Source organism: Arachis ipaensis, chromosome B03, assembly GCF_000816755.2.
Source record: "Arachis ipaensis cultivar K30076 chromosome B03, Araip1.1, whole genome shotgun sequence".
Classification (NCBI taxonomy): domain Eukaryota; kingdom Viridiplantae; phylum Streptophyta; class Magnoliopsida; order Fabales; family Fabaceae; genus Arachis; species Arachis ipaensis.
The window spans coordinates 2,127,159-2,139,873 of record NC_029787.2 but is presented as its reverse complement, the minus strand read 5'-3'; the positions used below and the strand labels follow the sequence as shown (position 1 = coordinate 2,139,873).

At 33.7% G+C, this 12,715-nt stretch overlaps 2 protein-coding genes across 2 annotated transcripts; one reads left to right on the top strand and one right to left on the bottom strand.

Moving 5' to 3' along the window:
- Window positions 2,716-10,534, top strand: LOC107629337 (protein transport protein sec24). The gene is made up of 14 exons (XM_016332105.2): window positions 2,716-3,223; window positions 3,334-3,399; window positions 4,429-4,482; window positions 4,573-4,745; window positions 4,853-5,039; window positions 5,160-5,305; window positions 5,378-5,532; window positions 5,971-6,052; window positions 6,132-6,247; window positions 7,430-7,528; window positions 8,246-8,369; window positions 8,624-8,901; window positions 9,721-9,935; window positions 10,034-10,534. The coding sequence occupies exons 1-14, from the start codon at window positions 2,893-2,895 to the stop codon at window positions 10,243-10,245; spliced, it is 2,238 nt and encodes a 745-aa protein (XP_016187591.1). The 5' UTR covers window positions 2,716-2,892; the 3' UTR covers window positions 10,246-10,534.
- Window positions 10,652-12,669, bottom strand: LOC107634134 (putative glycine-rich cell wall structural protein 1). Its single transcript, XM_016337709.2, has 2 exons — window positions 12,404-12,669; window positions 10,652-11,338 (listed from the first exon to the last, which is right to left on the bottom strand). The coding sequence occupies exons 1-2, from the start codon at window positions 12,525-12,527 to the stop codon at window positions 10,992-10,994; spliced, it is 471 nt and encodes a 156-aa protein (XP_016193195.1). The 5' UTR covers window positions 12,528-12,669; the 3' UTR covers window positions 10,652-10,991.

The following is a 12,715-nucleotide window of genomic DNA, read 5'->3' as shown; positions in this document are numbered from 1 at the left end:
AACACTTCTTTATTTAAAATAAAAATAAAAAATGCAATCAAATTAAAAATAGAATAAACTAAAAAAAATGCACCCGAATTATTTTGTCACTAACAAAATTACCTCTAAATTTTGTTATTGACAAAAATATTCTCAAATTATTTACAAACGTAACAAAATGATATGACAAACAGTTTCTTATATGACAAGTCACATCACAATTTTTTTTAACAGAACAAGTTTTTTAATCAAGACTAGACATTTTTGACACATTTTAAAATTATTTAAAAATATTTTTGTCTCTATTATTTATTCAAAGAATAAATAAAATTCATCTACGTGTATCTATATCCTGCTTTTTAATGTTAATATTGGGCCGCTAATAATAATATTTTTGAGTTTTATTGGGATTTGATATGTTTTACCGTAATATAAAATCGGTATCGATCAGATAGTTAGATTTGGGATATACAAATTTAACCCTTAAATTTATAATTTCGACTTTTTAAATATGTAAATTTGACTCTTAAATTTGCGTTTCTTTAAATTTTAACACAAATCAAACCATGTAATTTGTGTTCCATTAAATTTTAATATTGTTGTCTTCATAAAATTTAAAGATAAATTTTTTTTAACAATTTTAATTTTTATTATCCCTCAAATCTCACCTTCAAATTTATTAATGAAAGTTAAAAAAAAAATTAATATTCATATTAAAAAAAAACCAATATTTTTTCATTTTAAAAAAAATAGTCTCCATACTCAACAAAAAAGAAAGGAAAAAAAAATTAAAATGTCCTTGACAGTTATCTAGAAAAATAATGAGATCCTCAATAAAAAAAATACTCTTTACAGCCTTTGATATTTATTTTTTGAGACTGGTTCTACTAATATTTTTTATGTATTAACAGAATTAATCTACACGCATATTAAATTGTTGATTTATCTGTTAAGAGCCAACTAGAACTGAAATTTTTTTTTTTTATAGAATTTCATTGTCTTTTAAAAATAATTGTCAAGACCGTATAGTTATTTTGTTATTATTTTTTTAAATACATTGACTAAATTTATTATGTATAATTAAAAAATATTAGTAAATTTTAAATTATTTTTACTTATAAAAATTAAATAAAAAATATATTATTGATTAACGTATCATATAAGTATGTCCTGAAAAAAATCATTGATAAAAAATTAACCAATTTTACAAAATTAAATATTAAAAACTTAAATGAATATTTTTTTTAGAGTATTTATCTATTTTGGTTCTCAATGAATTTCGGACTAAACACTTTAGTCTCAACTAAAATTAATTATTCGATTGGTTCCTAACAATTAACTTCGTCAGTCACTTAGGTCCTTTACTTCATCAACTCTGACGGAGGACAAAATAGTCTTTGACAACTCTAACAGAAAATAAAATGGTTATTGACTCTCTGTTCGGAAATAACATTGTTCTCCCCCAATTTCTATCATATCTCGTATAACCCTAACAGTCTAATACTGCAACTTCATTATTCACAAGAAGACAAATCTTCAACTTGTTTTCAACCAATTTATACTCAGGAAACTAATGACTATGTTTCTTGAGTACTTACCGTCTTTGATGGATCCCGTGAATCTAGACAGCAAATCCGATTTGTTAAGATCCGTCGTCGTCACCATCTCCCTCATCCTCTGTCTTATCATCTCCATGGCCACATTGTCTACCACTCCGATCGCTTCCTTCACCTTCTTCTCCGAACCAATATTCAATAATCGCTTCAGTTTTCATATGAGCGGTGACAGCGACATTGCTCGTTGTACTGATAGCTTAGATGCGAGGCTGACGCCGTCTTCCATGTTGGACTCCGAAAGAGAAGGAATGAAGCACTCAAGGTCCATTTCAAATGAGAATTTGCATATGATATCAAAGGAGAATTTTCTCATGATATAAAAGGAGAATTTTTCTCATGATATCTAATGTCTAACAATCTATATTGCTTGACGAAAAATAGAGAAAGACGTGCTGTTGGGGTAGTTGTAGAACTTGGTCTTAACGATGTGGTGGACGTTATCGGGAGGTTGGATGTGATGTTTTTATCGAGGACGTGGAGGTGGATGTTTCTAGTGAGTGAAGTGCAAAGTAGGTGGGTGTACCAATCACAAAAATTTAGGAAGTGCGTGGTTTATGACATGTTGAGGTAGGTACGACACACGTGGCAGTTAAACCATGATTTGATCTTGGAGTTAAAGAGGAGGAAAGAAAAAATAGAAAAGAAGACCATGAAGGCGAAGAATGAGAATATGAATGTTAGGGTTATGCGAGATATGATAAAAAAAGTAATTGATAGAATTAATTGTTAGAAACTAATTAAATAATTAATTTTAATTAAAAATTAGTGTTGTCCAAAATTTTTTACAAACCAAAATAAATAAATATTTTTTTTATTAGGAACTTCGCACTCCTTAAAAATAAATGTAGGTATTCACTCTAAAAAAAAATTATTCTTCACATACAAGTTATTTATACATACAAGTTCATACAAGTCATTTATATTGTATTGTTTAAAAATTTTTGGTGTATGTATATTGATAAATTTTGTATAATTCAAACTCTTTCTTTTCTTTCTTGCATTATAAAAGTGAATTTTATTGAATTAAGATTAATTTGTATAAACTTATATGCCAAAAAAACTTGTATGTGTAGCAGGTCTCTAAAAAAAATGTATTTTTATTCCAATTCATCGAGACATTCACACGACTAGTTACATCGGCCGCAACCGCAGGCACAAGCAACCCAAAGCGAAAATCCCAAACACTAAACGCGGGTAGTGACGCACACATCACTCAGACACTCACCTACTACTGTTTCGAACTCGGTCACTCGAATCCGTGTCAACACAGTTCGAACTCGCTCCATCCTCGACGACCATGGCGGTGAGAGCCACAGTCTCGCGATTCCCCGTCGACACAGACGCACGCGAAGGATCTGGCCTCCTCTGGGGAGTCACCGTGACGCCATTCGCCGCCGTCGACGAGAACGGCAATTCTCCGGCGTTCGGATCGGGCGGCGACATCCTACCTCGGTGCGAGAACTGTTGGGCGTACTTCAACACGTACTGCGAGCTGGAGCAGTGGGCGTGGTCATGTTCTCTCTGCGGCACCCTCAATGGCCTCTCCTCCGCCGCTGTCGAGCGCTACTCACTCCCCAAGTCCTGCGCCGAGATGTGCTCTTCCTTCGTAGATCTTGAGTTGCCATTAGGTAATTCCCTTGAATCGATGCTTTGCTTCTTCAACTGAAGTTGTACAGGTTTCCTATCCATTTTCTGTCTTTTGTTATTATGACTTCTTTTTTAATTTGAATTGGCTTAGATGGATCGTCGGAGGAAGCGGCAATGCAAGCCCGTCCTGTCTATGTTGCTGCCGTTGACTTGTCCTGTAAGATTTATCTGTTTGAACTGAACAATTCTTCCTCCTTTCTTCTCTCCCTCGTTCTCTTTCTCTCTCTCTCTCTCACACACACACACATAATTTCCTTAGTTCGGTGAGGTTAGTCAGTTAGGGGTTTCGCAGTGAGAAAGAGAGAAAGAGAGATCATTTTGTTTTTTGGAATGCAACTTTTGCGTTTCCTTTTAGCTGGTTCATTGTTTTTGACGTGTGTGAGAGAGGTCTGTGTGAAGTTCATTCATGCTGCAGCTGCTTTTGGGTGCAAGAAATGAATTCCCCCAATGATTATTTGGCGCATTTGTGAACTTGGTTCCAGTTTCTGCCTTTGCTTCCTTAAGGGTCGAGGCTGAAGGGAGACCATGGTTTGGAATGACATGACATTTATGAGTCTAGATGTGAATTATGGCAAATTGGTAACGGTTGTGTACAATGCTTCCCTGGTTGTTCAAGACAAATTTGCTACTAGTTATACTGATATAGCATTTCAAACTGTGAACTGTGATCAACCAGTGATTTGTGGCCTTACTTCTGTCGAATGTGAACGAAAATTCCATCACAGCAGTAATTGCAATTATTTGATCATTTCCTCCTTTTGCTTTCTCTCACTTAGTTACTTTTGCCCTGACATTTGATTCTATGTAGAAGGATGCTGTGATCATGCTATCAAGTCCAGAAAGCTTCCCTTTGATACTCTCGATTATATACTTTTTTTCTTTAAAGATCCATATACTAAGGAGAGTCAATTATAGGAGAGTCAATTATACTGAGTTAACCCTATTGATAGAATTAGAAGGAGACTAAGAAGCACTAGAGACGAGACCACTACAAATATTTTAATTTTAATGGTTTGAATAGACATGGTTTACAATATAATGTTGGATCCATATAATGGATTTAACCCTGTGGAACAAAGCCTTGTTGTTATTGTTACACTTGTTTTTTGATTATTTACTAATATGCAGATGAATCTTCTTGATATTGTTATTTATAACTTGGAAAATATTCTGGGTTTTACTGCAGCTTCAGAGGAGTTTTTGGAGCTGACTAAAAGTGCACTGCTGGCAGCTTTGGAAGGTAATATGTTAATCCAACTAAACAGTTCTTTGTATATGGTAATTTTTTTATGGTTTCTTTTAATTTTCTTTTCCATGTGTTCTACTACAGCTCTTGCTCCTGGTTCACTTTTTGGGCTTGCTACCTTCAGCCACAAACTAGGATTGTATGATATTCAAGGTCCTATTCCTGTTGTAAAAAATGTGTTCATCCCTCCTGATGCAGAGGGAACTTTACCAATTGGGCTTGATGATGTCATGCCTTTGTTACAGTTTCTGGCTCCTGTATGTTAACCATATGCAATTTTTTTAGGATTACTGTTTTCACGTTGAAGCACAAAAGATCACTTTATATGGGAAATTCTGTTCGACCTAAAAGCCTTTTTTTTCAGGTGGACACCTGTAAGGACCATATTGCATCTGCGCTTGAAACACTAAGACCTACGACTTCATGGGAGAGAACCACGGCAGCTGGTCAATCACTGGATGGTGTTCTGATAGGTGGGCGCGGTTTTGGGGTGGCAATGGAAGCCCTCTGCAATTACCTTGGATCCGAATATGGAAACACGTTTGCTTTAGGTTTGAATGATTTTAACTACAAAACTCAGATGCTGTTTACAAGGTTGATGTTTGATTTCTTTAATGTCAATTTTGCATGCTTAAGCTTCAAGCAGATGTTATTTCCATTGAGTACTGCAGCTAGAATCTTTGCTTTCTTGTCTGGTCCCCCTGATTATGGAGCTGGACTGTTGGATACAAGACGGTATGGTGAGCAGTATGCAAGCAAAGGAGAGGATGCAGATCGTGCTTTACTCCCAGAGCAGACACCATTTTATAAAGATCTGGTATTTAACTTATGTTATTTTTTTACTTTTACCTTTCATGTTTTTAGAAGTGAAAAAGTTGACATATTACAGGCTGCTGTTGCTGTTCAAGCAGGTGTCTGTGTGGACATATTTGCGGTAACAAATGAGTACACAGATTTGGCTTCCCTGAAATTTCTGAGTATTGAAAGTGGTGGTTCCTTATTTTTGTATACAAGTACTGAGGATTCAACTTTGCCTCAGGACATGTAAGTCTCATTTCATAACTTTCCAAGACATGCTTTATGGGTAAAACCATTGCAGTTGCCTGATTTATATCTGTAGGAGATAGGTGTTCAGTATTGGCTGTTGACTATTTTCCTGTGTCCACAATACAGTCTAAAATCGGTGATATTGTGACAACTTTCTTCTTAGTCAAATTAGATTTAAATTGACTATAGAGCTAATTGTATGTTAATAACATTGAAATATATGTTTATTGCTTTAGCTGTTTCTTTTTCAAAATGGTTAATTAATTTGGCAACCCGGAAACTCACTTAAGTAATAAATTTTGAACTCAAATATAAAAAATTAAACGCAGTTGAAGAACTGTTGCAAGTATCCCCCAACTATTAATGATATTTCTTAACATGCTTTCACATATATATATCAAGTGGTGACTGTATTGTGATCTGTTCTCCTTGCAGGTACCGAATGCTGAGTCGGCCATATGCATTTGGTTGTGTCCTTCGATTGAGAACTTCAACTGAATTTAAACCTGGCAATTCTGTAAGTGTGATCTAATGGATGGATTTATATTTCATATCTTTTGCATATATTTATAGAATAATGTGATATTGTATTGCAGTATGGTCACTTCTTCCCGGATCCACAGTATGAAAATGTTCAACACATCATATGTTGTGATTCTTATGCTACATATGCTTATGACTTTGTGTTTGAAAACAATGTTGGATTTTCAAGGTATAAACTATTACTGGTTACAGTATTGTCTGACTTTTACTAGCTTGAAAGCTTGTACATGAAAAGTATACTTTATACCCATAGCGTTTGAATTAAATTTCAATTTTACCTTTGAGTTTTATTTTGTTCAATTTTACACCAAATGTTTCAAACCTTTTCAATTTTACCCGTTAATTTTTATTTCGTTTCAATTTTACACCAAATGTTTCAGAACGTTTCAAAAAGGCTGGTCAAAATTTTGTGCCTGCCCTGTTTCAGAAGCCTAAAATTGAAATGTTATGAAACATTTGGTGTAAAATTGAAATGAAATAAAACTTAAGCATAAAGTTGAAATTTAAATACAAACGCTAAGGGTATAAAATATACTTTTTCCTTTTCTAATGTATAGTTACTTAAGGTGCATTCAAAAGTGAAAATGTTATGTAAGCCTTGTACTTTTCTGTGTTATTTTTACTCAGAATTTTATGAGGCCATTCTACGTCTAGTCTTCTAATTCATTAGTTTGTCCATAAACTACTGATTGTTTAAGTAGCAGTTTCTCTTAATGGAAAGACTGTACCTTTTCATAGTTTGTGCTTTGAAGAGCTTTAACAATGACTTTGTTTTTCTTCAATTTTATCATGTAGAAGTAGTCAACTCCTCTTAGTGGGAGAAGGTGGTGGTGTTGTTGAATATTGAAGAAGTAAAATAACTTTGTAAACCAAGACAATCTGATTAATCGAAACCATCATCATACCAACACATGCTATCTTTGTGACTTTGTGAGTGTGCGTGTGATTTTCACCTTTTTTCCTTCACGTATTTAAGTATTGACAATAGGTTCAGATTGCTACTGAATAAGGAAACCCTAGAGCTTGTCTGGTGATACTAGACCAAGAAGAGGAGTAACTGAAGGGGAAAAATGGATTAGCCATGCACATGAAGATTGTTTGCGAAAAATGATGCTTTCTTTTTGATTGGAGGGGTTTAGATGATGTATAAAGTACTCTTGTTGGTATATTATGACTGCAAGATGAAAATTTTGAACCTAAAAGTAGCTGGAAAATTTTAATCTTTAGTAACATTATTATCTTATGTGATTTCAATAACTTATAATTTTGTGTCATATTTTAGCAATTAAGCTTTAGTTCTTCTTTGATACTTTTCCTGTTCTGATCCAATTCGATGTTATCTTTTTTGCAGAAACAAGTCAGATGTTCCTACAATTCAAATTGCATTTCAGTACTCAGTTGTAGTTCCTCCCAAGGAACTTTCCAATTTAGCAGGAGTTTCTACAAATAGGTACAGAGAGGAGATATTAGATGTTTATGAATTGTATATGGATCTTCTCCCATTATCCTATGGTATATATGGTATGGGTGTTTTTCTATATTATCCATGTTAGATGCAGTGAGTCCTATTAGATGTCACAACAAATATTGTGGCACTGTTTGATGCATTATCACTAAGCCTATCTAATGGAGCAAAGCTTTGTTGTCATTAAGTATCAAGTACTTTCTATTTGCCATCAATGGCCACAAATAATGTTCTTCCAAGTTTCTAGCTTTTCTTCTTTTGTTCAACTTAAGTATTTGTTGGTTGAAGATGGATCATGGGATTTCTTACCAAGGCATCTTTCTTTAACTCTCGTTTATTTAATCTCCACAAACTACAAATTATAAGTTGAACATAGGACTTTACCTTTTTCATCATCATCATCGTCTTCTTAGGGAATATTCTTGAAAAGTCTATTTTTGTTAACATTTCAACATATTTCCTAGGGAATATTCCTTGTTCTCTTTTCCTGTGATTTCTATTTCGGATGGGGCATTTTTTTTCTAATTTATTTAAAATGTTAGTTCCATTTGCTTTATTGATATTGTTTGGGCATACCCTGAGTCCCTCAATTTCTTGATAATTGTGTTCGAAATTCTCATTTTCTGCCAACATCTCAAAATTATTTACGGAATGATTCAAGGCCTTTTTGTGCTTAATTTGTTGTGTTGATTAATGACACAGAACCATACATTCTCTCAAACGCCGGCTTAGGATCCGCACGTTGCAGTTTGGTGTTGCTGAGAACATTAATGAACTTTATGACAGCTGTGATCCTGAAGTTGTGCTATCGTTGCTTGTTCATAAGGTGAATTGCAAAATCATCTAATCTATTTCCTTTGGTGTGATGTTTATTTTTGTGCTTCACACTTCAGAGCTACTTCTGTGGATGTTATGCTTTTTCTAGTGTTTTATAAATATATGAACTCCTGCTACATATATAGAATTATAGTAATATTTTTCTCCGGTCTTTTCTCTGTTTTCTTGATTGATTTTTTGAGTCTTCTATTTTCTTTCTAAAATATAGTTTTCTTGGGCAACTTATTATATGGTATTCTGCAGGTTATATTAGCCTCTTTGGATGAAGGTGTTCGGGAGGGAAGGGTTCTGCTTCAAGAATGGCTAGTGATCCTCATAGCTCAATACAATGATGCTCTTAAACTGGTTCAGTACAATAGTGGACTTTCCATAAGATCTCAGATAGATGTTGCATTCTCCCAGTGTCCTCAACTTCAGCCTCTACCTCGCCTAATTTTTGCTCTCCTTCGAAATCCTCTTCTCCGTTTTCACGAAGAAGGTGTTCACCCCGACTATCGCATCTATCTTCAATGCCTGTTCAGGTGATTGGTCTTCAGATTTATTTGAACAATGGACTTTGAATAATTGTGCCAATTTTTTGCTGGGTGAGGTTAGACATATTAGCTGACCAACATAGAGCTAAATGAGCTTTTATTAATATTTATTAGAAATATAACCATTTATGTGCAAAAAACAAGAAAGGCGTCTTTCTTTTATAAGAAATGAAAATAGAATTGTATACCTAAGAATCTAAATCGTAGCACTTGGTTTTTTTTTTTAGAGTAAACCACCAAAAAACACCCACTAAACATTTAGTACCTAACAAAAATATCCTGAAAGATTTAAACGACAAAAAAACTTTTAAAATATTTAAATGTGATAAAAGTATCCTGACATAAAGTAAGCTTCCCTTAGTATATACTTTATGTCAAGGCACACGTTTTCAAGATTTTTTGTGGGTATTTTGCTCTTTTCATTTTTTGGGAGTTTGTTTATTGGTGAATCAATTTTTGGAGGGCATTTTTGGTAGTTGACTCTCTTCTTTATTAAATAAAATGACAGCCAGTGCATTATGAGCATAGAACAGTGTGTTGTACATGTTATTTAGAAAATAGGTCATTTAGGACATTATTTTTCCTTTTTGTACTGTACTAGGTCAAATCGTTATACAGTTATAAATTTATTTTCCTTGTCTTGATTTTTACGAGTAAAATGAGTATGTTCTTTACCAGAGTTAGCTGCTCTAAAATTAGTATCTAATAATGTTGCACTGCTTTCGCAGCATATTGGTAGTGTTGTATTCTAGGTTGAACTTCTACTCAAGAATTTGATTATACGATTCAATTTCATTCGTGTTGTAGTGTGCTTGAACCGAGTTCCCTTCATCGTGCTGTCTATCCAGTGTTGACATCATTCGCTACTCCAGATAAACAAGCATATCCTCGCCATTCATTGAGTCGTGCCGCGCTGATTACCAGTGGCAGTCCAATATTTTTCCTTGATGCATTCACAATTCTGGTGGTGTTTTATTCTTCCACTGCAGACCCCTCACTTCCTTTTCCTCCACCCCATGATTGTAAGCCTTCTCTACTTTTTCTTCTGCTATCTTGGGTTTAGTTGGTAGAAGTATGTCATACCTGTTCTGCCTAAATCTTATGCAAAATACATTGTCAGGTTTGTTAAGGATTACAATCAACAAATTGAAGCAAGAGAGATGCATCACTCCCAAGCTCATTTTTATTCGAGGAGGGCTGGATGACGCCTCAGTTTTCGAAAACTTTCTAATTGAGGAGCAGGATGTTGATGGAAGTGGGCTTACAAGTGTAATGGGCTTTGTTTCCTTCCTTGAAGATATTACTCAGAAAGTTCTAGAGTTCATGAAATAGAGTTCCTTCTGGGCTACGGTCTCTGTTTATGGATAATTAGGGAACGTGTACATTTAGGGTGCCTCCATTTGTAAGGATGGGTTAAACAGTTAAGAATCGGCCATGGAATCAAGCTGGTTGTGATTGCCTTTGTTGTACTTGTACTTCCCCCATATATCTTCGGTTAACTCTTTTCAACATCCTTCAAAAAGATGCCAGTCATTTAGTCGATGTACGTTACCTCATTCAGTCATTTGTGAAGGTTTTCGTTGCATTCAAAGCATTTTATGTATAAATTTTGTTATCTTAATTTAAGATGATAAAAACATCACTCACCTTACCAGTCTATTCATGTTAGAAGAATTTTCTTAAAAAAATTTGACAAAACATACACAAGGGACTTTTATTTAGATTGCTTGTCCAAGCAACAGGTGGTAGCTGCTACCTAACGCTAGGAGAGGTACAATACATCATTACATCATAATAGTGTAACCGTTATTAAGATTAACGGTTAAAAATTACTTAAAGATATTTGAAATTTTTTCCATAATATTAGTATCTAATAAAAAAATAAGATAAATATTTTAAAACTTTAATATAAATAAATCTTAGTAATTTTTTCTTTGACGTCGTAGTTGGTGGACAACCCTAACAAGAAAATAATTACTCCCAATGAATGTGAGAGCTTTCTCAACCAAAAACTGGTCGTCTTATTAAAAATTACATCTCTTACGCTACCATTCAATGATGATGTGTGCCATACTTAATTAATTAGAATTTATATGCAATTTTGAGATTTCGAACAATGTAACAATTGGAATAAACAAAAGAAAATAATGGTAAAAATAAACAGAATTCAAAATACCATTACTTGTACCATGATGATGGTCGTTGTTGCGGTAACCAGCACTACCTGCAGCTGCGCCATATAAAGGAATGGGCAAATTACTATGATCACCATTCATTCCCTTGCTACTCCCGTGCCCATCACTGCCGGAATGGCCGCCAACTCCATGACCGCCACCTCCGTGACCGCCACCTCCGTGACCGCCACCGCCACCCCTCCTATCCACTGATACTATTGCACTTGCTTTTATTATTGTTTCTGAATCAGCTGTAACATGTTATCATACCAAACATGACTTTAATTTTTATTTATTGTGGCTTATATTGTTAATTTTTAATAGGAAAACTGCAACAACAACAACAATAATAAATATCTACATTTTTTTAATTATTTATATGAAAAATAGAAATCTTTGCTATGCTTTAAGTTAAGAATATATATTGCTGGCATAGGAAATTAATAAAAGGGGAATAATGTAGGTAGGGTAATGAAGCAGAAGTGCAGAACTCTCCTTTCACATCTGTTTTTTGTTTTAAATAAAAAAAAAAATAATAAGGACTTTTATTTAAAGACCCATACAAAGATATACAATTATCAAAAGAATAATGGGAATAGAAAATTTAAAAATACTACGTATTTTTTTAAATAAAAAAAAATTTAGAAATCAAATTTTGGACTAATTTTTTTTGTTATGGAAGTAGGAGTGGTGATATACTTTAACATTGTAATTTTCTGTGTTTTTTAAAACTGTGAAAAGTACACAAATCGGAGAGTCCGATTTCATTGGAGAGAGAGAGGGGTACAAATCGGACCCAATGTTTTCTAAAATCGGACTCAGGGTTTTCTGCCAGTACACAAATCGGACCCAGTGTTTTTTCCCAGTACACAAATTGGATCCAGAGTTTTCAGTACCTCTAATCGGACGGTTCGATTTTTCTTGGACAACCATCATACGCCAGTAAATCACCATACACCCCCATAATTCAGGTATACACCATTCTTTTCATCATATTAAAAATAAAAAGTTTCAAATTTTGTTCTAAATTTTTTGTGCACCTTTTAAATATTTAATATTGTCACAAAATTCGAATTAAAAAATAATTAGTTTATTAAATATAAAAATTTTTTGTCATTTATAAAAAATATAATATTTATTGATTATTTTTATCGTATTTTCAAATCATTTAAAGATTGTTTAATCGGTAACATTTTTTAGGAATCTTGTTGTGGGTAGCTGAATCTTTCATATGTTAAATTAGTGAAAGCAAAATCGAGAGAAATAAAGTAGTTATTTTTAAAGAGGAATTGAAGATGAATGATGATGATGAGTACCTGCATGTGAAGAATTTCTTTGGTGCTGTGAGTTGACCGGAAGAGGAAGATCAAGATAAAAGAGAACAAGATAGAAGATCAATAAGAGAGCGTGCTTGTCGAGCTTGAAGAAGAAGTTTCCCATTGTAATTAATTACATGCGATATCTGCTAGTCCTAATTCTATATGGAACCTATATCTCAAACTAGCTTCTCTTTACATATTTTGGATTCCTGATACTTTTCTTTGATTTCGAGCAACGTAATTTTCACAATTCATCAAAATAAATAAAAGTTGCGTACGCTTCTTCTTTTGAATAAAATCAATATCATG